This window comes from Symphalangus syndactylus, chromosome 7 (genome assembly GCF_028878055.3).
Source record: "Symphalangus syndactylus isolate Jambi chromosome 7, NHGRI_mSymSyn1-v2.1_pri, whole genome shotgun sequence".
NCBI lineage: Eukaryota > Metazoa > Chordata > Mammalia > Primates > Hylobatidae > Symphalangus > Symphalangus syndactylus.
In genome coordinates, this window is record NC_072429.2 from 32,577,317 (window position 1) to 32,601,370 (window position 24,054).

Below are 24,054 nucleotides of genomic sequence, written 5' to 3' on the forward strand. Positions count from 1 at the left end.
ACTTTATTGTTATTATTTTTCATTAAACATACAACCCTGCTCAGGGTGTACCTGTGTGACTTTGGCACACCTCTTTATCCTTTGATCTTCTAGTTGCTGACCTGAAGAAAAGTGAATAATGATGACGATACCACCTGCCCAACCCATTCATGAGGGATATTGGTCTGTAATATTCTTTTTTTTGTAATATCTTTGTCTGATTTTGGTATCAGGATAATGCTGGTTTAACAATGAGTTGGAATGTACCCCATCCTCTTTAATTTTGGGGAAAAATTTGTATAGAATTATTATTATTATTTTTTATTGAGACGGAGTCTCGCTCTGTCGCCCAGGCTGCAGTACAGTGGTGCGTTCTCGACTCATTGCAAGCTCCACCTCCTGGGTTCACGCCATTCTCCTGCCTCAGCCTACTGAGTAGCTGGGACTACAGGCGCCCACCACCACGACCGGCTAATTTTTTGTGTTTTTAGTAGAGATGGGGTTTCAGCATGTTAGCCAGGATGGTCTCGATCTCCTGACCTTGTGATCTGCCCGCCTCGGCCTCCAAAGTGCTGGGATTACAGGCGTGAGCCACCACGCCCAGCCAGAATTATTTCTTAAATTGTTGAAAGAATTCATCAGTGAACCCACTTGGGCCTAAAGTTTTCTTTATGGGAAGGTACTTAACTACACTGTCAATCTCTTTAATAGATATAGGACTATTCAGCTTGATCGTTTCTCCTTAAGTGAGCTTTGGCAGTTTGTGTCTTTCAAAGAACCTGTCATTTCAGCTAAGCTGTTAGATGTTTAGGCACAAAGTTGTTCAGAATATTCCTTTATTATTCTCTTAATAGCTATAGAATCTATAGTTATGTCATCTCTCTCATTCCTGATATTGGTAATTTTTGTCTTCTTTTTCTCTTTTTCTAGCTGGTTAGATGTTAATCAATTTAATTGACCATTTCAAAGTGGTAAATGTTTCATATCCACTTGAAAATAATGTGTATTCTGCTCTTATTGGTGGAGTGTTCTATAAATGTCAATTAGGTCATATTGGTTGACAGTGCTGTGAGAGTCTACTATATCCTTGCTGATTTTCTCTCTATCTGTATTACCAATTATTGAGGTGTTGAAATCTCATAATTTCATAATTGTGGCTTTTTTATTACTCCTTACAGTTTGTTGTTATTGTTGTTGTTGTTGTTTTTTGACCAGCTTTTGGTTTCCTTGATTTTCTGTTTCATTGATCTCTGCTTTGACCTTTTTCACATCCTTTCTTCTGTTTACTGTGGATTAATTTGCTCTTCTTTTTCTAGTGTCTGAAAGTGGAAGTTGATGTCATCAATTTTAGACCATTCTTTTTTTCTAACATAGGCATTAATGCTACAAATTTCCCCTTATGTAGTGGTTTAGTGACATTCCACAAATTCCGATATATTGTGTTTTCATTATCATTCAGTTAATAATACTTTCTAATTTTGTTTTTGATTTCTTTTTTGACCCATCTGTTATTTATATGTAAGTAATATATTTTCTAATCTTTTGGAAAGTTTAAAAGGATTATTTTGTTATTGATTTCTAAGTTTAATTTCATTGTGGTTCGAGTGATACTTTGTATCACTTGAATCCTTTTAAATTTATGAGGACTTGTTTTCTGGCCCAAAATATAATCTGTCTTGGTAAATATTTCATATCCACTTGAAAAGAATGTGTATTCTGCTGTTATTGGTGGAGTGTTCCATAAATGTCAATTAGGTCATACTGGTTGACAGTGAGAGTCTCTTATATCCTTGCTGATTTTCTGTCTATCTGTATTACCAATTATGGAGAGAGAGGTGTTGAAATCTCATAATCTCATAATTGTGGCTTTTTAAAATTTCTCCTTATAGTTTGTTGTTGTTGTTTTCTGAGATGGAGTCTCGCTCTTGTTGCCCAGGCTGGAGTACAGTGGCGCAATCTCGGCTTACTGCAGCCTCTGCCTCCCGGGTTCCAGTGATTCTCTTGCCTCAGCTTCCTGAGTAGTTGGGATTACAGGCACGTGCCACCACACCCGGCTAATTTTTGTATTTGTAGCAGAGACAGGGTTTCACCATGTTGGTCAGGCTGGTCTGGAACTCCTGACCTCAGGTGATCCGCCCTCCTCAGCCTCCCAAAGTGCTGAGATTACAGGCGAGAGCCACTGTGCCTGGCCTCTCCTTATAGTTGTTTCAGTTTTTGCTTCATGTATTTTGAAGCTGTCTTATTAAGTACATAAATATTTAGGATTGCTATGTCTTCCTTATGAATTACCTCTTTATTATGAAATAACTTTCTTTATTCCTGGTAATATTCTTTGCTCTTAAATCTACTTTGACTGATATGAATATTGCCACTGCAGCTTTCTTTTGACTGGTGTTAGCATGGTATATCTTTTCTGTCTTTTACATTTAACTTATTTGTATCTCTACATTTAAAGTGTGTTTCTTGCAGGCAGCATGTGTTTGAATCTTGTTTTCTTATCCAGTCTGACAATCTCCACCTTTTAACCAGAATAATTAGAGCATTTACATTTAATGTGATTATTGATATGGTTAGGTTAAAGTCCATCATTTTGGTATTTTCTATTTCTTCTTCTTTTTTTTTTTTTACAGATGAGGTCTTGCTCTGTCACTAAGGCTGGAGTGTAGTAGCATGATCATAGCTTACTGCAGCCTCAAACTTCTGGGCTCAAGTGATTCTACCACCTTAGCCTCCCAAGTAGCTGGGACTACAAGCATATGCCACTATGCCTGGCTAATTTTTTTTTTTTTTTGATTTTAGAAATGGGGTCTTGCCCAGGTTGATCTTAAACTCCTAGGCTCAAGCGATCCTCCTGCCTCAGCCTGCTGATTAGCTAGGATTACAGGTGCAAGCCACTGCACCCAGTTCTATTTCTCCTTTCTGATTTTGATTCCCTTCCTTGCTTTTTCTGCCATATTTTGGATTTTTTTTTATGATTTCATTTTATCTCCTCTGTTGGCTTATTAGCTATAATTCTGTTTTGTTATTTTAGTGCTTGCTTTAGGGTTTATAGTATGTTTTTAACTCATCAGTCTACCTTCAGATGATATTGTATACTTCACATGTACTATGAGAACCTTACAATACCAGATTACCATTTCTCCCCTCCAATCTTTATGTTGGCACACATTTTATTTTACTTATGTTTTAAATCCAGTGATGTTATTATTCTTGGTTACACAGTCAATTATCTTTTAAAACATTTAAACAATAAGATAAATAGCATATATTTACCCACAAAGCTACTATTTCTAGTGATCTTCATATTTCGTAAATAAAGATCTCTATTTGTAGCTAGTATCTTTTTTAAAAAAAGATATTTTCACTGGGTACAGAATTCTAAGTTGACAGAGTTTTCTCTTTCCATACCTTATTTTTTTCTTACTAACCATAGTTTACTGACATTTCCATACTTTAAAGATGTTGCTACACCATATTCTTCTTTGTACTGTTTACAACAAGAATTCTCCTCTTATCATTTTTCCTCTCTATACCAGCATGCTTTATTTCTCTGGCTGCTTTGACATTTTTTTCTTCATCACTGGTTTTTAGTAATTTGATTATAACTTGTCTTGATGTCATTTTCTTTGTATTTCTTGAGCTTGTGTTTCACTGAGTTTCTTGGATGTGGTATTACAGTTGTTACCCAATTTGGAAGACTTTCAGCCATTACTTCCTTACACACACTCTAATTACATGAATATTAGAATTTTTAAAGTTGTCCCACAGGTAATTGACCTCTTTTCAATTTTCAAAATCTTTTTCTGTGTTTTACTTTGAGTAGTTCTTTTGTTACATCTTCAAGTTCATTAATCTTTTTTTTCCAGCAATATATATGCCATTAATCCCATTCAGTATATTTCTCATTTTAGACATTGTTGATTTCATTTCTAGAATTTTGATTGGGATCTTCTTATATCTTCCATATCTCTACCTAACTTTTTAAACATATGAAATACAGTTATAATTAACTCTGCTAATTCTAATATCTGTGTCAACTCTGGGTTGGTTTTGATTGAGTGATTATACTTGTCACTGTGGGTCATGTTTCTCTACTTTTTTGCATGCCTGGTAATCTTTGATTGGGTTTCACATTGCTTAGTACTGAATATTTATGTATTGATGTAAGTACTATCAAGCTTTGTTCTGGGTGCATTATATATTTGGAAACAGTTTGATCCTTTTGGGTAATAATTTATGATTCTTTTTAGACTGGTCCAGAGCACTGTTTAGTCTAGGGCTGATTAGATGCCACTAAGGCAAAACTCTGCTAAGTACTCTAAGCATTATGCACTGTTCCCTATAGCCCTTTAGGGTGATTCCTTTCCCAGCCTCAGATAGCTTCCTCACGGCATGTGCTGATCAATAATCCACTGAGTGTTTGAGAGGACTCTGTAGATCTCTGTAGGTCTCTCTTTGCACTGCTCTCCTGTCTCCAGTACTGTGTCCTCTGAACTCTAGCCTCCTTGATCTCCTTGGACTCAGGTCCACTTCCTCAACTCAGGAAGTCTTCTGGGCTCTATCTGGGCTCGCCCTCCCTGTACCATGGCCTGGAAATTCTCCCAAGGCAATAAGCTGGGGCAACTATAGGGCTCACCTCATTTGTTTCCATTTCTTAGAAATTATTGTTCTTCACTGCCTGATGTCCAGTGTCTCAAAAACCAGTGTTTCATGTATTTTGCCTGGTCTTTTTTTTTTGGGGGGGGGCGGGTGTTGTTTTAGGCAGAAGGGCAAATTTATCTTACTTCATCTTGGCCCAAATGTGATTTTATACCTATGTGTATGTTCCAATCGGGGCACTATTATCTTATTACTACAGTAAATGTAGTTGACTTAAACTTCCTGTGTTGGCAAGTTGTCATTTTTTAATACATGTTTGTCAAAGGTAATAGGTGATAACTCCCTTCCTTCTTGCTTCTATTACACTTTGTAGCCTGTTAGGGATGTAAAGGTACTTAATATAATACTGGCGTGTTATAGTAATATGAGCTTATAAATTCTTTTGAGGAAATTTAGTATATGTCATAAATTAACTGTGTTAATTTAACAAAAAGGACAAAGCAAAAAGGAACATGGAATTAGGGATCTGGTAGACTTGGGCCTTTTATTGCAACACAGGTTCATTCATTGTGAAGCTAAAACTATGGAACGGAGAAAGCAGGTCAGGATTGTGGCCTGCTTTCGTTCCCACTATGGATAATCTTTGCATGGGAGAAACTGACCACCTAACACGGGGTTTGCACAGGAAACTGCAGATCCCAGGCACTTTAGCAGTTGGGTCTCTGTTATGCCATCAGCCCTGTGCTCTGGAGGGGCCTCCACGTTCAGTTGCCAAGCAGCCCAGCAGGGCTCCCAGGGAGTAGGGAAAGTGGGCCAGCCCACCAGCCAGCCACTGTTCACACTCACTTGGCAAGAGGTGCAGAGGGCAGGCCCACTCAGAGCCAGCTGGCTGACTCCCATTTGCAGGTCCAGTGAGTCTGGGCCAAACTGCCTCGCTTCCGTTCTCTGGCTATGCAGTCCCCAGTGCAGCTTCTGGTGGAAGCGAAGGCAGCTGGCACAAACAAACAGCCCCTCAATCCTGTTCTTGACATGCTGTTGCCAAAATTCAGTTTGAAGGAACAAAAGGCAAACAAACCTCGGCTCCTGCTGGATAAGTTGTTTAAGCTAAAAGAAACTGAAGGGAGTGAGCGGCTCAACTGCTCTAATTTACTCACACATTTCTGCTGTCAAACTGCAGGAAAGATTCCCCTCTGGAAAAAAAGGAAATCTCTTCGAGACATCTGTCAACTCATTTCTGAAAAGTCAGCTTCCACACTTGGTGACTCTAAAAAAGGGGAGTGTCAGGAGTGCTGGCAGTAGTGACATCTTTTGCAGTTAGTAACTTGGATGCTGGCTGGCTCGCTGGGTGGGTGGGCTGGTGACAGAGGTGCCTGAGGCCTCCTTAGCTCCACTCCCACCCACCTGGAACAGGAGTTCCACAGCTTATTGATGCCAGGGGTCCGTCTGCCAGGCTGGGGGAGCCTATGGACACTTCTCAGAGCAATGCTCATAATACATAAAATGTAACAGATTTTAAAGAAAACCAATTAGACTGAAATATAGATATCAAAATTTATTCAAAGCCAAGTGTGATGAGTTTTTGCCTGTAATCTCAGCTCCTCAGGAGGCTGAAGCAAGAGGATTGCTTGAGCCCAGGAGTTTGAGACCAGCCTAGGCAACATAGCAAGACCCTGTCTCAAAAAAAAAAAAAAAAAAAAAAAAAAGAGAGAGAGAAGCAACAAGATCTAGTGGTAAAAGAAATGATAAATTATTGAGGTGATGGATTTCCCAATAACCTTGATTTGATCATTACATATTATATGCCCGTATCAAAACATCACATGTATCTCATAAATATATACAATCATTATATAGCCATAATAATTAAAATTAAAAAGTAAATATCTAGAAAAAAAAGATCAGTGATAGTTCTAAAAACGACCTCAATTTCAAAGTAGTGATGAGTGTCCATGGGATTCAAGAGGTCTGTAAACGATGTGAAAGCAAATGCTTTCCTTAGGGGACATCACAGGGCTTTGTTGCCTGCATTCGCAACTGAAGGGAACACTAAATTTCAGATAAAGGTTAATTTTTTAAAAAAATTCAACGTTTTTCTCATCCAACTTTACAGACTCCCCTGAATTCTATTGAGGGACACATCTGTGGATCCCAGGACTCTTGGATGAAGAAGAGGTTTCTTTTTCTGGACTGTCAGGAAAGAGCACTACAATGGGACACAAAGGGGCTAGGTCCTCATCCTGGCTCCACTTCCTAAGTCCTGAGCCAGAGAACATGTGCTGTCTTGCCCGGAGGCCTCTGGCCAGGCCACTCTCTCTACCCACGATGCTCTTGCTCATCCCCATCCCCTGGCTAGCCCTAGTTGTTCCTTTCAGAGGCTGTAGATAGCACCCCTTCGGAAGGCCTTCCTAGCTCTCAAACTGCAGACACACGGTCAGGGGTATCCTCTGTGGTCCCAAAGCACCCTGTGCCTAACCCTATTATTGATCTTCTCAACTATGGTGTAATGCCCAGCTCATGTCATCCATCCCCACCCCTTGCACAAGAGTGGGAGTTCCTTTGAGGCAACACTAATTATTCATTTATCCTTGTGATCCTAGCGTCAAGCACAGGGCTTGGCACATAGAAGATCTACATATTTACTATGAATAGATGAAAGAATGGAAGAAAGCTGTGACCACACCCAGCCTGTCTCTCTCTCACTGCAGAAATATTCTTCATTGCACACCAGTGATTCTCAACCCTCATTATATACAAGAATTGCTTTAGGAGATCTTAGAAAATACTGAGATCCAGGTCTCAGAGATTCAGATTTCAGTGGTCTGGGGTGGGGTCCTGGCCTTTGTAGTTTAAAAAACCATCCAGGTGCAGCCAGGGTTGAGAACCCACAGTAACACAAGAACAGCAGCTGCGGTGAGAGAACAATGAATGAACTCCCCAGGTGAACTTCTTTCCTAGATTCAGAAAGATGAAATTAGTGCAGAATTTGGAACTCTGCAAGGAACTAAACACATACATTGAGTTTCTGACCCTCAGAGTCAGGTTACAGTTCCAAATCCAGTCACATCTGTGATAGCTGAACTACAAACAGTCTAGACTTACATGAAAAAATCTAGGGCTTAGCCAGGCACAGTGGCTCACACCTGTAATCCCGACACTTTGGGAGGCTGAGGCAGGAAGATCACTTTAGTCCAGGAGTTCAAAACCAGCCTAGGCAACATAGCGAGATCCTGCCTCTACCAAAAATACAAAAAATTCGCCAGCAGTGGTGGCACACACTTGTGGTCCCAGCTACACAGGAGGCTGAGGTGGGAGGATTGCTTGAGCTCAGGAGGCAGAGGTTGCAGTGAGCTGAGATCGTGCCACTGCACTCCAGCCTGGGTGATAGAGCGAGACCCTGTCTCGAAAAAAAAAAAAAAATCTGGGATTTGACAGTGAAAACCATGAAACAAATGGCAAACCCCGTGGGAAAGCACACTGAGGCCCCTGCTCTGTTCCCTCGCTGTAAGGCATCTTTGGGAAAAGGGCCCAATCCTAGGTGACAGCACATCTTTTACATCCACAAAGTAGAGATGATCATGGTAATGCCAACCTCAAAGTACTGCTGTAGGAACTAAAGGAGTTTATGGGGATGAAGGCATTTTGTAAGCTGCCAAACATGTTACCAAGATGAAGTCTTTAGCACTGCATTCTACTGATTGAGATCTTATAGGTGGAAAGACTTTTATGGTTCAGTGATTAAAACCACAGATTCTAGAGCCAGACTCCCTGGGTTCAAATTCTGGCTCCATCTCTTTGCAGCTATGTCATCCTATGCAAATTACTTAATCTTTTTGTGCCTCAATTCCTCATCTATGAAATGGTTATAATACCCTCACAGGGATTTTAGAAGATTTGACTGAGTTAATATACTTAAAATACCTGAAACAGTGGTTCTCAAATGCAAGCATGCATCAGAATCTCCTGGAGGCCTTGTTAAAACGCTGATTGCTGGACCCTTCCCCATAGCTTTAATTCGGTACATCTGAGCTGGGGTCCAAGAATCTGCAGGTCTACCAAATTCCTAGGTGATGCTGATATTGCTGGTCTGGAAACCACACTTTGAGAACCACTGGCTTAGAAAAATGCCTGGCATACAGTAAGCAACTAATAAATGTTAGCTTTTATTATCTTTTCCTGGGCTCTATTTTCTTAGTCCCTGAGCAAAACTTATATTCCAGTGCTACTCAGCACTGCCTTCATGTGGAAGCAATTCTGAAATCTACTTGCAGTGATTCTCAAAGTGTGGTGCCAAGATAAGCAGCACCGGCATCCCCAGGGAACCTGTTTGAAATGCAAGTTCTTGGGTCCCCACCCAGACCTACTGAATCAACAGCTTTGAGTCCTCAATATCCTGTGTCCTAACAACCCTCCAAGTGATTCTAATGCACCTCAAGTTTAAGAACAGCTCTACCAGAAAATCACCATCATCACCACAATGACCCTTATTGAAAATGTACAGGGAGGCAGGATGGCTTAAGGTCCAGAGTACAGTTTTTGATTGAACTGGAGTCTAAGGCCTGGCTTATCCTGTTAATCACCTTACGGCCTTAAGTGAGTTATGACCCTCCTTTAAGCCCCAGTTTTCTCACTGTAAAATTGGCATCATTACAGGACCTACCTCACAGCAACCTGAGATGATACAAATAAAGTGTTTGGCACATACTACCGGTTCAAAGAATGTTAGCTGCCATTGTTATCTTTATAATCATTCTGATATGTCTGCTCTCAATGTGATTAGAGATGGTTTATAACAAAGATACAAATATATAGAAAGATTTTTTTAAAAAGAAATAAAAACATCACACAGAAAGTGAAGAGAATGAAAGTCAAAAACTTCATGACAACTTGTCGTCTACATTGGGGTCTGAACTTCCCTTCAGCCAAGAGCAAAAGGGGAAATGCAGAGGCTACATAGTTCCACCTCCTGAAAAGAGGAAGGAGGCTGGCTCTTCTGGAGAGACAGTATCATCCCCTACCCCTCAACACCATGAACCTTTGCACAAATGCCTGTGTAAGAGGAGGGAGTCTCCGTCAGCAGGGCTCCATGTACCTGCTTCTTTAATTAATTCTCAACAACAGCCGGGGAAACATCCTCAGATCTCAGAATTTGAGAGATGTTACACTTACTTTGGGTGCCGGATATCTGGGAGAGAGCGATTCAAGGAGATTTTATCACTGACGTAGATGTTAAATCCATTTTCTCGGTACGCCTGATCCACTCTCTCAGCATCGGTCATGGGGTAAGGTCTTCCTTGTTCTCCATTTCCTAGAAGCAAAGAGCAAATTCGATGTTGCTAATGATATATGGGGGTATTGTATATGGAGTGGAGAAAAAAGGATGAAAAATATGATTAAACCTCCAAGATAAAACTTGATTAGCTCAGATTTTGCAGGGGGAAGTACAAAGAGTAGGAGAGGAGCAAGCATTTTTTCAGCCACTTTGCACATCTTGTTCTCATGTATTCACAGCGGCTCTGCAGGATAGAGATGAGACCTCTCACTTTATAGAAAGATAATCTGAGACTCAGAAAGGTTACAAAATCAGGAGTATGGATTCCAAAGCCCTTGCTCCCCTCACTCCGTCAGGAGCTCCAAAGACCCCTGCCCTCGGAGACCAGTCACTAGACAGCTAGGTCCGCCATCTGTGAGCTGATCAACCTTGGGCCAAGTCCCACCAGCTTTCAGAGCTAAAGCTTCCTCCTCTGATACCCACAGCACACTTTGGAGAGTCAAATGAGAGTTGCCTATTTGAAAGCTTTTTGTAAACTATAAATACTTCATAAACACGAGGAAAGATGATTACTGTAGGTAAGGCAAACTTTATAAGTAAATCAAAATTGCCATAAATGATAAAAGATGCTTTGATTTTATTTTTGTTTTTAGGCCAGCAAACAAATTAAGATCTGCCTACTCTAAACCAGGAGTGACTGAAAAGTGTTGCTTTGAGTCACGGATTTTGGTGGGTTAAAGTGCTAGCTTTCCTCTCTCTGCACAACCCATCTGGAGAAGGAGTCTGATACTCCAGGAAATTTTTCTCTAGGTTCCCAGGGTGCACATGGTAAGTGGGAAGGTCCACGTCAACCCCTGCAATAGTAGCTTCAGAATCTGTCATTGGTGAGGATCTTGAAGAAATGGCAATAAAACCAGCGGGTTAAAAATCATCTTGCCTTCTGGAGCTTGTGGACTGAGCAACACCTATTTACTCTGCAAAGTAAACATTGACAAAGTCAGATTTCCAGGAAGGTACAAGCTGAGACATGGAGCCCAAGGCTCTGACTACTCCAATCCAGTCAGAGAAGAAAGAGGACTCTGTCATCTACAGCTTGTAATGCTTCATAAGATATCATGGATTAGACCCCAGGACAGATAACATGAGGGACCCAAACGCAGTAAGCAGGAGACCAGAAGTGTTTGCTCAGGGAGGGAAGCTTCAGGAGGGCAGTACCGGAGACCAATGCTGAGTTCAGGCCCTGGAGCCAGATGGAGTGGAGTTCCAAGGCCAGCCCTACCGTCCCCAGCTATGTCATCTTGGGCATGCCTTCAGCCTTTCCGAGTCTGAAGATTTTGACCTTTGTATTAATTAGAATGAGAAGGTTCAATGTGAATGATGTGATGATTAAGGAGGTAATGCAGGCAAGATGCCTGGCACATAGTTAGCATTCGACAGATGCAGGTTGTTATTATTCTTAATGTCTCCACTGCTCGTTACTCTTGTCTTGCTGGTTAGCCCAGTGTTAATAATTCTGGTATGTCTGGCAAATCAGCTCTTCCCAAACATTTTCTTTCTTAATTTAAGCAGCACCGGCTGGGCATGATGGCTCACACCTGTAATCCCAGCACTTTGGAAGGCTGAGGTGGGCAGATCACTTGAGGCCAGGAGTTTGAGACCAGCCTGGCCAACATAGTGAAACCCCAACTCTACTAAAAATACAAAAATTAGCCTGGCGAGGTGGCATAGGTCTGTAATCCCAGCTACTTGGGAGGCTAAGGCAGGAGAATCACTTGAACCTGGGAGGTAGAGGTTGCAGTAAGCAAAGATTGCACCACTGAATTCCAGCTTGGGTGACAGAGTGAGACTCCATCTCAAAAAAAAAAAAAGCAGCACCCATTCCCCCTTCTCATTTTCTGGCATCTCTAGATTTCTCTCATCATCAGTTAAGTTATTGCACCAGCTCTATTCAGAGCCTTGTGGTAAGCTGGTTTTGTCATAATGTAATTTTTAAAAATCAATAGTGGTCGGAGCCTTTAACAGAGATAAAAATGAATAAAATATTAATACCAATCCCTTAGATTTCTATAGTGCTTTCTAGTATTGCAAAGCTACTACATACTCATTGCTTTATTAGTAACATCCTGAGGCTGTCAAAGCAGGAAGCATGAGTCCCACAGACAGATGGAAAAACTGAGGCTCTGGGAGTATGGACTTTATCTACTGATTAGATGGCTGTAAGTGGCATCAGAGCTGCTCTCCTGACTCCTTAGTCCAGGCTCCCTAGAGTTGATTCTCCATATAATTTCTGTACCACCTTACCCCAACCCTTCCCAACTCACCAGTGTAAATGGAACTGCTCCCAAGACTAATTAGCCAAAGAAAACTTTAGCTGAAGCACTCTAAGTTGACTCAGTCTCATGGCTGCAGTGTTAGGTAGGAATCAACTCTGCCCTCCCTCCAGACCTGGGTTCAAATTCCAAGTTTGCCTCTTTCTTTCTGTGCAACAGTGGGCAGATTACCACCCCTCTTAGAGCCACAGGCCCCTTCTTATCAAATGGGCCATAAAGGTTGATCTGAGGTTTCACAGAGGAAATTTCCAAGTACAGAGCATGGATCTTCCTCACCATAGGTGTTCAATAAATGTTGGCTCTTATTATTACTGCTCCTTGTTTTAGTTATAATCTCATAAGGGAGAGACATTTCTATCCTATAAAAATAAAATACAAAATATCCTTTATGAGGGAGACATTTTCTATCACCCAATAAAGGTGGCAGGCAAATTCTTCCAGGCAGCAGATCTGGTGATGGGAGTGGAGAAAGGGGTCAGCTAACCAGTGAAGAGGGGCATCTGGGAATCAGGGGAAGGGATGGTGGCTGACAGGGAGGGAGCCAACAGGAGGTCCAGACACCTCTGCTAAACACACACATGAACACACACACACATGAACACACACACACACACACACACACAAGCATATGTGCATAGGCCCTTCACAGAGCCCACCCATGGCCAATTCTGCCCTCCGTACCTACGTGCTGAGCGTCCCTCTGGATGGCCTCCTTGTCATGCCAGTCCTTCAGCTTCTGCCCATCTCCCAAGAAAAACGTTTTCTTTTGTCGACTGTGTGAGCCCTTAAAAAAAGACAAAAACTATGAAAAATAGAAAAGGGCAAATAAGTTCAGTAACACAGGCCCAGGAGTTACACTGCCTAAGGGAGCTTTGTATTGACCAGATGCCTGTCATCCTGTGTTCCTTTATCCACGCCCTCAGCATACCTTTGTTGGTGCCTTGCCATGTGCCAGCTAGGTGTGCAAAGGTCAGCAAGATGACAGGAATGCAGCGTCTACCTTTCAGGAACTCACAAATCGGTGGTGAAGAAAAAAGATGAACACATTCTTTTCACCCAAGGGAGAAAGTGTGCAGTATGGTGCTACCCCACAGAAATATAACATGAGCCACATAGGTAATCTGAAATTTTCTAGTATCCACATTTTAAAAAGTAGGTGAAGTTGTTTTAATAATGTACTCTACCTAAAATATTACCACTTCAACATGCAGTCAATGTAATACACTGATTAAGGTATTTTACATTCTTTTTTTTAGGGGGGTGGGGAGTGGGAGACAAGGTCTCACTCTGTTGGCCAGGCTAGAGTGCAGTGGCACCATGACGGCTCACTGCAGCCTCGAACTCCTGGGCTCAAACGATTCTCCATCCTCAACCTCTGAGTAGCTGGGACTACAGGTACATGCTACCATACCAGCAAATTATTTTTTGTAGCGATGGGGTCACCCTATGTTACCCAGGTTGGTCTTGAACTCCTGGGCTCAAGCTGTCCTCCCACCTCAGCCTCCCAAAGTGCTGGGATTACAGGCATGAGCCACCATGTCCGACCTACATTCTTTTTTTTGTACTGCCTTTGAAATCCAGTGTGTATTTTACACTTATGTTCATCCCGATTCAGACCCATTTCAAGTGCTCAACAGTTGCATGTGGCTTGGATAGGGCAGGGGCTCAGAGAATGCACTACATGAGTTCAGTTCCACTGGGAGAAATGGAGAATGTTTCATGGACCTGAGTGCATTTGGGCTGGGCCTCAGACAGGCCGACAAGAGAGGCAGGCAAGACAAACATCCTGGGCACTGACTTGTGATGTTTGGGTAAAGAACGGCAAAGCTGTGTGTGGCCCAAGGAGAAGGAGCGCCGCAAGCAAGAGCAGACGGCAGGTCTTGGACATCTGTATGGTCTTGAGGGCCCAGACCCAAAGAGAGTAAACATGTCGCAAATGGGCATGAACTGTATGAACAAGCAATTGAATGGCTGAAAGAAAAAAAAAAAAAAAATATATATATATATATATATATATATATATATATATACAGCAGCCCCAAGAGAGCAGTCCCCAGGGGCTGGGCTTTGACAGCATTTATCATTTACCTGGGGAGGTGAGCCCACCCTCATGTGCCCATTAGGAAGCAGTTTCCCTAATTAAAGGAGGCTGCATTCCAGTGACTGGGGTCAGCAGAAGGAATCTGATACTTTCTCAAGCCAACAGTCAAGTCAAAGGCCTCCAGGCCCAGAGCCTTCCCCAGGTAATGCTGCACGACACAGCTACTTACGTATCTTCCATGTTCATGTAAATACTTTCTGAATCACCTTGCCCATTACAAATCTTGCAGACTTGTTCTTGCCACTGTGGCAGGCAGAATCCAATAGTGCTATTTCCTATATAATTAACTTCAAAGGCCCTGATGTGTGGTGTGCTGGACATTAGTGCTAACAAGAAGCCCCCTGAATAAAATCGTCCCTGTGCTTGTTTATTAAGCCTCTGGTTGATCCCTTTGTTAGCAGGTTTTCCACAATGGCTCAACATCTTTATAATAGCTCTAGTAATAATAACAATCCTTTGTATTCTCTCTCCTATAGACCTCTCTGAATTGCAAGAAGATAATTCTGAAAGTTGGTGTGCTAGATGTCTTGGTTAGAGAGGGGAAAAAAAAAACTACAAAAACTAAGGCCGCATGCTTTCAACAGTTCTCAGAATTCTTAGAAATCACAGAAGCTGAGCTGGAAGGTCCTTATGGAACCACCTAATCAGTTCAGGATACAGTTCTACAGGAGGAGCCCCTGGCACTGCCTTGGGAAGAGGAAGGCTGAGAGTAGGGGCTTGCTCTGCCTGCTCTTCAATCAGAGCAACAACACATCTGTTTTATGTACTGGGGTTGCATGTGGGATTTCATTTGAAGACAGTTCTTCTGCTAAAAATAAATAGATATCAAATTTCCTACACAAGCAAACAAATATATTTGGAAGCTGAGCTAGGACCACTTCCCTATACCACAGACAGAGAAACCAAGCATTGGGGTAGGCCAGGAACCTGCCCAAGGTAATATTCTGCTTCTGTGATGTCAAGGTTGATCAGTTAGGGGCTAGTTAGCTCTCCTTTCTCCAGCCCTCCCTCCCAATCTCTTTTTCCTCTTCTGCTGCCCACAGATTGGAAACTTTGGTTGATTACTTCAGCCCACTGGTGGGACTAGAGGCTCTGCAAACTGAGGATCCTTTAATGGAAGGCACAAAACTAAAGCCATGGTGCTCAAAGTGTTGTATCTGAAGGGGACAGGATGGGCGCCACCTGGGAACTTGCCAGAAATGCAATTTCCCAGGGTCTTACCCTGGACCTCCAGAAGCAGAAGCTCTGGGGATGGGGCCCAGCAATCCATGTTTTAGCAAGCCCTCGAAGAGATTCTGATACACGCTGAGGTTTGAGAACCACTGGTCTACAATGAAGCAGACAATAATCCTACCTGATCTGTGTTGGTCACATCAAGTTGAGCAGATAATTATCACAGAAGGCTGCAAAACTCTGAGGCCTGTGGGCCAAATGTGGTCACTGGCAAACAACCTGGTGGCTTTCAAGGTGCTTTTTGTTTTGGTTTGGTTTTCTTAATTCTAGTGTGAAAATGGGGAGATTTCATATTGTTTTATCAAGATTTTTGGCTTCTCTTGAAAACCTAAAAGACATGCCAGTACTGGGCTGACTTCCCTCAGCTCATCAGCTGGGCTGTGTGGATGGGGCACATCTCCCCAGTTTGCCACAGTCCCTACCATTCCTTATTGCATTTCACCTGCCTCCCATCTCTCATTTTTGTTACCTGCCTGGCCCTGGTGAGCTTGAAACATGCTGGGATACTCAGGAATGTATCCTGGTTGGGGAAGATTAGAAACTATGAGGACTAGGAGAAAAGAAGCCCTGAAGGACATGGGAGAAGTTATTTTGTTCTATGAAGTCCTAAGGCTACACTGAGGGCCAATGATAGATGTTACTGAATGATTGAAGGGCCTCAGACAGAGAAGAAATTCCAAAAGTTGGGTTGCTGCTAGGATGAAATAAGACCATTTGGAAGAATATATTAGAAGTGGCCAGGAATAGAAAGAATGAGTGTTTATCAGGATGTGAAGGAGAAGAATCAAGTGCAGGGTTGGGACTAGTGCTTCTCAAATTTTAATGTGCAGGAGAATTATGTGGGGATCTTGTTAATGCTGATTCTGGTACAGTAGATCTAGGGTGGGGCCTGAGATTCTGCATTTCTAACAAGAACCCAGGTGATGCTGACGCTGCTGGGCCAAAAAAGACACTTTGAGTAGCAAGGGTTCGGCAACCTTTAAAGGGCACTTCAAGAGTCTAAGATTCCATGAAGGGTACTATTTCCTCTACAAGCTTGTGAAAGTCTTCCAGTGCTACTGAGAATGGGGTACAGGAATGAATCTCACTGTTTTGACCTCACAGAAGTAAACCCCTAGAATCTTGTTCTCAAAATGAAACACTGGATTGCTGAACTGATGGCATTGAGAATTAAGGCTCCAAAATCCTGGGAGTTTCATACCTAACTCCACTGCCTTTGCCTTATGATGCACACTGCTCCCTCTATCCCTCCCTCCCAGGGTCTGCAGAGATGAACTATGCTGTTTTAGGTCTCATTGGTCCTTATATCTTCCCTAAACCAGGAGGACTTTGGAGCCTGCTGACACAGGGAGTTCTACATGTCTAAGCATGCAGGTGCTAGAGTCCTCAGCCATCTGAGCTAAGTAGCTGCTCAGAGACAGTTAGTCCACCTCTGCTCATCTTACAGATAAAGGAACTGAAGTCCAAACAAGCCAAGCTACCCAACCAAGGCCTCACAGCAGGCAAGAAGATAAAAACCATGTCCTTTGACTCCCAGGTTAGTTTTTAGTGGGAAAGAACCCTTGGGTGTGACCTTGCATGAGCTACAGGAGTCACAGGTACCTCAATTTTCCCACCTGGAAAATGGAGACAGCACTACCTGCCCAAAAGGTACTTTCAGATGAACTGAGACAATCACAAACAGTATAGCCTAAGCACTCTCCTAATTTACACATGGATTGAGGACACTGACTCCTTTAGGATTTTAAGAATCTACTGTAAATTGACATCTCACCAAGTCATGTAGATATAGAACTCAAATTTTATTGTATAGGTTAAAAACTATCCCAGTTATAGGTCTGGGCCTTCAGTAGGGTGGAAAACTAGTTTCAGTCTTAAAATTATAGAGTTGGTCAGGCGTGGTGGCTCACACCTGTAATCCCAATACTTTGGAAGGCCGAGGTGGGCAGATCACTTGAGGTCAGTTTGAGACCAGCCTGGCCAACATGGTGAAACCATGTCTCTACTAAAAATACAAAAAAAAAAAAAAAAAAAAATTAGCTGAGTGTCGTGGCACACACCTGTAATCCCAGCTACTTGGGAGGCTGAGGCAGTAGAATCACTTGAACCCAGGAAGCAGAGGTTGTGGTGAGCCGCGATTGTGCCACTGCACTCCAGCCTGGGCAACAGAGTGAGACTCCGTCTCAAAAAAAAAAAAAAATTACAGAGTACATGGATCCCGAAGGGCCCTAAGAATCCTATCCAAAAACCTTAACAGAAGTTGTGGTCAATTTCAGGTGGTTTAGGAGCCTCTGAAGACAATCCATGGAATTTCTAGAGATAGTGCAGATTAAGAAACCCCAGATCATCTGAACTATCACCAAATGTTTACTGACACCTACTCTGTACAAAGCAGTGTGTCAGGCACCAGGGATTCAGGTTTGACAGCACAGATACTGTGTAGGCCTAATGAGGTTTACAGAAAGATCAGTCTCTTTCAAAAGGTGGTTCTTGGAGAACCTGGGCCCTTATTATAGATACAAATTCCTGGACTCACACCCTGAACCTACTAAGTAAAAGTATCTACAGATAGAGGAGCCCAGGAAGATATCTTTTTTAGAAAACACATTCTCTATGTGATTCTAATTCACAATAAAGTTGGAAGACCTTTGTTCTAAATCTAGCTGCCTCATTTTACAGATATGAAATCTGAGGCTAACAGAGTAGAATGGACTTGCCCTAAATCCTACAGCTTGTCAGCCCCAAGGACCAAACCAGAGCTCGCAGTTCTCTCCCTGGAATAGACTGTAAGCTTCTTGAAGGCAGGGGCATTACACCACTGCACTTTCATAGGCCAATACCTGACTCATCTTAGGCCCTTGAAAAATACTAGCTGAATGAAAGAATGAATGAATGCTCATCAATGGGAAAGGCAGTCTAGTTTAATGACTCGGAACATTCTGGTTCCAGAGTTAGGAAAACCTAGGTTTTACTTCCTGGGCAGGTGGACCCTAGTTTCCCTGACTGATAAATACAGAAAACTAACAGAATAAGAGTATCTGTTGGGAGGATTAACTGAGCTAATCTGGGACAAAGTGTCCCCATGTCTGGGACAAAGTTAGGTCCTCTCCTAGTAAAGGTGAGCTACTATGAATACATTATTTTTAGGGAAAGTTTATGAAAACATGGTATGTTCCAGTGTTTGTGATAACCATGTTTGGAGGAAGAGGAGAGCGAATGGGAAACTAATAAGAAAAACTGTGGGTCCTGCAGAGGCAACCTATCTAACACCTGATTCAATTCAACTGGCTCTTGCTGATAACAGGATTTAGAGTCTCCTCATTAACAGGATGTCATACGCCCATGTTGAAACACAATGTTCTTCAAGGAAAGAAAAAAGTCTTAGTTAACAGTGGCATTCTACAGTAGAAACAAATGCCACAAGACCATCAACAACAGAAAAGGCGGGAACATTGCTTCTCAAAAGACAGAAATTCTTACGCAATAGCAATCACTTAATATTATGTAAAAGAGCACGTCTGGATTTTTCAATCCAGAGGTAGTATTAAGTTTCTTTAATTCTGTAGGCTCAAAGATTTGTCTACAAAAGCTGTGATTGTTTTCCTTCAACAACCATCTTTTGCTACTTTGCTTTCTTTTGGTTTCCAGATGTCCTTCCGCTACAGGAAGCAAAGGGGTTAGGAAGGCACATGGCAAGAGAAGTGAGGGAGAGTGTGTGGAGGAGACTGGCAGAATCAATGCTACGTTGATTCTGATTTATATTATTAAATATAAATCATATTAAATAATAAATTGGCAATGGATTTTGACTGGCTGCTCTAAATAACTGCTTCTGGTATCTGCATGCTTTTACTTAACATTCCACTAAAAGAATCGATTAGTGTTCAAACACACACACACACACACACACACAAATGGAATTTTAATCTTTGTTTAATCACTATTTAGCAGGCCTGGCAGCCTTTGGAGGTAGGAAAGAATGGTGGTGAAGCAAGCCAACTACATTCTGCTCAAGAAGGAAGATTTGTTAAAGTGCATACTCTAATCCCAAGACTGCAGACTTGGCAAAGAGCATCTCTGGCTGAGCTGGCTAGTGTCTTCAAAACAATGAAAGGGCTGTATGCGCTCAAACAGCAATGTCAGAAGGAAAGCTGAGCAGGTCATCTGCTTCATCCACAGTCTGAGGCTGTGTTAGAGACCAGGCTCTGCTGCAAATTTTAGGATGGCTTCCCTCCACCTTCCTCTCAAAGAACACTACAAAGGCAATGAAATGATTTTGCTTTGAGGTTTAAATAACTATATAATTTTAAACATTTGTTTCTCTACCAAGTAGATTAATAAACTTCTCTCTCTCACACACACACACATGCACACACACAAAACACACACACACACACTCTCTCTCTCTCTCACACACACACACACACACACACACACAGCAAAGCAATCTCTTCAAGATTATCTTCAAGGTTACCTTCAAAGAGGACCAGGTAGGGCTTAATTTAGCTCAAAGCATATAAAGTTTAAACAAGGGAGTTTGGACAATTAGATAAATGTACTTTCTTCATGAGTTTTGAGGACATAAGCTGGATTGTTTTTATTAATTCATTAATCCAAAAAATGATTATTGAGGGCCTACTATGGCCAAAGACCTCTGGGAGAGACAAAGATGAACAAGGTAGTCCATGGCCTCCACAAACAGCTATGAGACAAGTATGTAAGGAAGGAAAACACACATACACACACACAAGCCTATAACATAGTGCCTTGAAAGCTGTACAGATAAATTCGATAGATATTTACAAAAGCCAAAAATTAAATTCTATGTGGGATGATAGGGGAAGAATTCCTACAGAAGCAGAGTCTTTGACAGGAACCTGAGAGAAGGGGTGGGATTTTAACTGGTAGCAGTTGAGGGGTGGGGGTTGGGGGTGGAATCCAGCTGGAGGGAAAGTACATGGAAAGAATGGGAGTTAGAAAGTGAAGGGCATATTTACTTAATGGCAAGGAGCCTGATTTGGCTGGAGTGAGCAGGATGCAAAAGCGAGTCACGAGCAATAAGACCAGGAAGGAAGTCTGGACCAGAATTGGAGGGCCTTACTTTTGAGCTGCTTGGCAGGTGGGAGCCACAGTAAGCCTTTGAGCAAGGAACAGGCTGAAGTAGAACTCCAAGAATAAAATATGTTACTACCTATCCACTTTAAATTAATCTCAGAATCCTCCTCCTCTCATGAGAAATGCAAGGAGAAAGATGATTTTGTTTTCATTCAGAGAAAATGTCCCCTTTTCATAGGCTGAGGCTCATTCATTCTGGTACCCCACAGTCAGACTTAAGTGAGGCTGATCTAACCCTAGCACCTATCCAGTAGGCTGCTGTTTTGAGAAAACTTAACTTTCACTATAACCAGGACCAAGCTGTATGAAAAAACAATCAAACCTGAATGGCACTATTTCTGAATGGAAGGAGGCACTATAACCCAGCAACCACAAGATTACGTCAGGCAAGTCCTGCTGTTCCAATCAGCAATGGGGCTGTGTCTGTTGTCCCCGCTCCAGTAACTCCACTGTCTCAACACTAGGATGTTGAAATCTGAAATCTGGCCCTTCCCTAAGAGGGGAAGGTCACTCACAGATAGGAGCCATTGTTTCAAAGGGCTGATCCTGTGTTTCCAAGGGCAGAACCATATCAACCCTCCAATTCCTTTGTTTGGTATAGGTAGCTCTAGAAAAGGTCATTTGCTAGGTAAGGCGTGAAAGCTCATTAAAAGACTTTTTAAACAGCAGGGAGAAAAAAAAGCCAAGATACTTTGGAATGTCTGTTATCTAAAGGGCAAACAGAATCTTCAGTAGCTTTTCCCTTACATTCTAAAAGAACAATTTCAACACTTTCTTCAGGATAAGTGCCCAAATGTTTTATCACTGGGAAAAAAAAAAACCAAATCGACTCTGATTGATAATTTGATAATGTTCATCTGAGTCTCTTACCTATCAATCCATCTGTCCATCTGTCTGTCTGTCCATCTGTCCATCAACTTAAGTGTATGATGAACACAAGCACAAATCAGGCGTTGTGCTAGGTGCTGAGGATATACTGGTGAGGAAGACAGACAGAGGTCCTGCTCTCATAGAGCTTATAGAAGCATGTGTCGTGGGGGAGAAATGTAGACTTTCATCCAAAACTACAGGTAAATTAAAAAAGCTACAGTGGCAAGCCATAAAAGAGGGGTACATGGTACAAAGAGTCCCTTTCTTTCAGATCAGACTGGGGGGGATCTGATCCAGCCTGCAAGGCTTTCTTGAGAAAATTGAGAAAATTGGATTAGAGGTTAACTCAGTAGAAAGAGGAGTACAGAACATTCCAGACAGAGGGAAAAGTAAAGACATACAAAGACTCTGTGGCTGAGCAAACATGAATCATAGGAGGGCCTGGAAGAGCAGTGTGTGTGGTGCACAGAGAAGCAGGGAAAGTCTGGTAGGAATGAGAGGTGGGCAGGGGTGAGGATTCTGTCTTTCCTCCAGGAGCATTTAGAAATACAAGTGTTTTATATAAGGAGGTGTTTCGATCAGGTTGCATTTGGAAAGCTCTCTTGTAGCCAAGTAGAAAAGGGATTAGGAGGCCAAGAGGAGGGGTGGAGGCTGGGAAGGAGGCTATCACAGTGGTGCAGGTAGAGATGATGTTAGCTTGTGCTGGGAAGGCAGAAGTGGGGGTGGGCACACACAGATTTTTTTAAAAAATAGGGTTACTAGGGTCCTGTGGGTTTGAGTCAAGAAATATAGCCTGAGAACTTGTACAGTCAGGTGAGAAGTTCATCTGTAAGATCTGGATATCCATAGTCCCACAGATGCAGGTGAAACCCACCTGGGACCTGAGCCCAGCTCTCCCCTCACCTAGCTTGGTGTGTGTGTCATCACATGTCACTTTTAAGTTTCAATACTGTCCACAGAAAGCAAGTCAGGAAATCAGACCTAATGAGAAAGGATTTTATGTCTATTTCACCTTCAAGAATTCAGTGACACATAGTCAAGAAAGAAGAGAGAAATCCTAGAGGGGTGGTGGCGAGCCTCCCGTGCTCATGTAGAGTATGCCTGTGCCCTCACAGTGTCCCTGGAGGCCCCTGTTCTCTCCGGCCCCTGGAAGTGTGAGTGTTCTGTGCTGGGGAAGCCTACTCTAGGAAGATAAGTATTTTCATTACCTAAGAAGGCACTGTGATTACTTCAACCAAAGAACAGTCATCACTGGTGTTCAAGCTGGAGTTAAAACTGCCTACATTGGACTTTTGAGAGGTGGTGTGTCTTCATATTCCATGGGTGATTGTCAAGGGTGATTCTGATTTTGTGTTATTTTCACCTTAAGTGGTGAGTTTATTATAGCCTAACTCTTTCATGAGATTAGACTTGACTATATTATTATCATCATTATATCCACTTTGTAGATGACAAAACTGAGGCTTGGAGAGAAAATCGATATGAAAGCGTTTTGCAAACTGCCAACCACCACATGAGTGTAATCACCACAGCTAATAGCACCTACCACATGTACCTGCCCATTCCTTCCCAAACTCAGTATCTAGAAAGGCTGCAGGAACATAGTTCTCAAATAAGGAAAACGTGCTGAGATGAATCATACTTCTGTACCAAGAGGGCAATTCACAAGAGGTTTTGAAAATCTCAGTCTAGCTGATGTGTGATCAATCACAGGAAAGCCCCTAGAAAGTGCTCTTCTTAGAGGCTTGATGGGCTGGGCAGGAGCAAGGGCTGTGATATTGCTCTGCACAGCAGCTGTGGATGGGTAAAAAGAAAAAAAGGAACTGGAAAGCTCATCCGAAGGCAAGTTCCTACTTTTCAGAGAGACTAACAAATGACTGCAAACACATCCTATTAGTCTCCTAGCTGGGTAAGTAGGGTTAAGCCACCCAGTAATAAAGTAGTTGCTCTAATAATAGTAATAATTATAATCATAATCCCCTACATTCTGAAGACAGCAGATCAAAGTGAAGAAGACCATTTGCTTTGGTCTCGGAAACGCCTAGGCTTGTGCCACAGTTCTGTTTATTAGCTCTGTGATCCTGGGCAAGTTACGCTATTTTCACAAGCCTTGGTTCCCCAACTGTAAAATGGGGGAAATTAATAGTACCTAGCATAAAGGTTATTATGAGGATTAAATGAGATGCAGGAAGTATAGCTCTTAGCAGTGTTTGGTATCTAGGAAGCATTAGCAGTGCTAGCTACCATTATTAGTTACTATTTGGTAGCATTTTATAATTTACAAAGCATTTTTATATTTATGTCCCATTCTTTCCTCTCAATTGCACCAGGGCAAAAGCAGACATCACCAACCTATTGTAATATTCTTCCTTGTGGATCCCAGACTTTGAGAATCTTTCTCAACACTGTGCTCCAAGCAGCACTTACCCATCAGCTGGTGTTGGTCAGGGGACAGGACCCATCTGCCACAGCTGTCTTAAGCTAGAAGAGTGAATTTCCAAGTACACTTGGTAGACAGTGACCCACTGGTTGATTTCTACAGTCTTGGCTCTTTGGGC

General features: G+C 42.2%; 1 protein-coding gene across 4 annotated transcripts in view; it reads right to left on the reverse strand.

Annotated features, from left to right (window-relative positions):
* Nucleotides 1–24,054, reverse strand: part of GALNT10 (polypeptide N-acetylgalactosaminyltransferase 10) — a 232,165-nt gene that overhangs the window by 112,910 nt on the left and 95,201 nt on the right. For 2 of the 4 annotated variants that reach the window (XM_055285522.2, XM_055285525.2), the window contains exons 2-3: nucleotides 12,859–12,961; nucleotides 9,745–9,883 (exon numbers count right to left, since the gene is read on the reverse strand). In XM_055285522.2, coding sequence (XP_055141497.1) covers nucleotides 9,745–9,883; nucleotides 12,859–12,961 — 242 coding nt within the window. Of the gene's footprint in view, nucleotides 1–9,744; nucleotides 9,884–12,858; nucleotides 12,962–21,496; nucleotides 21,533–24,054 lie in introns of those variants that run through there. The other 2 variants (XM_055285523.2, XM_063642660.1) reach the window with 2 other exon arrangements.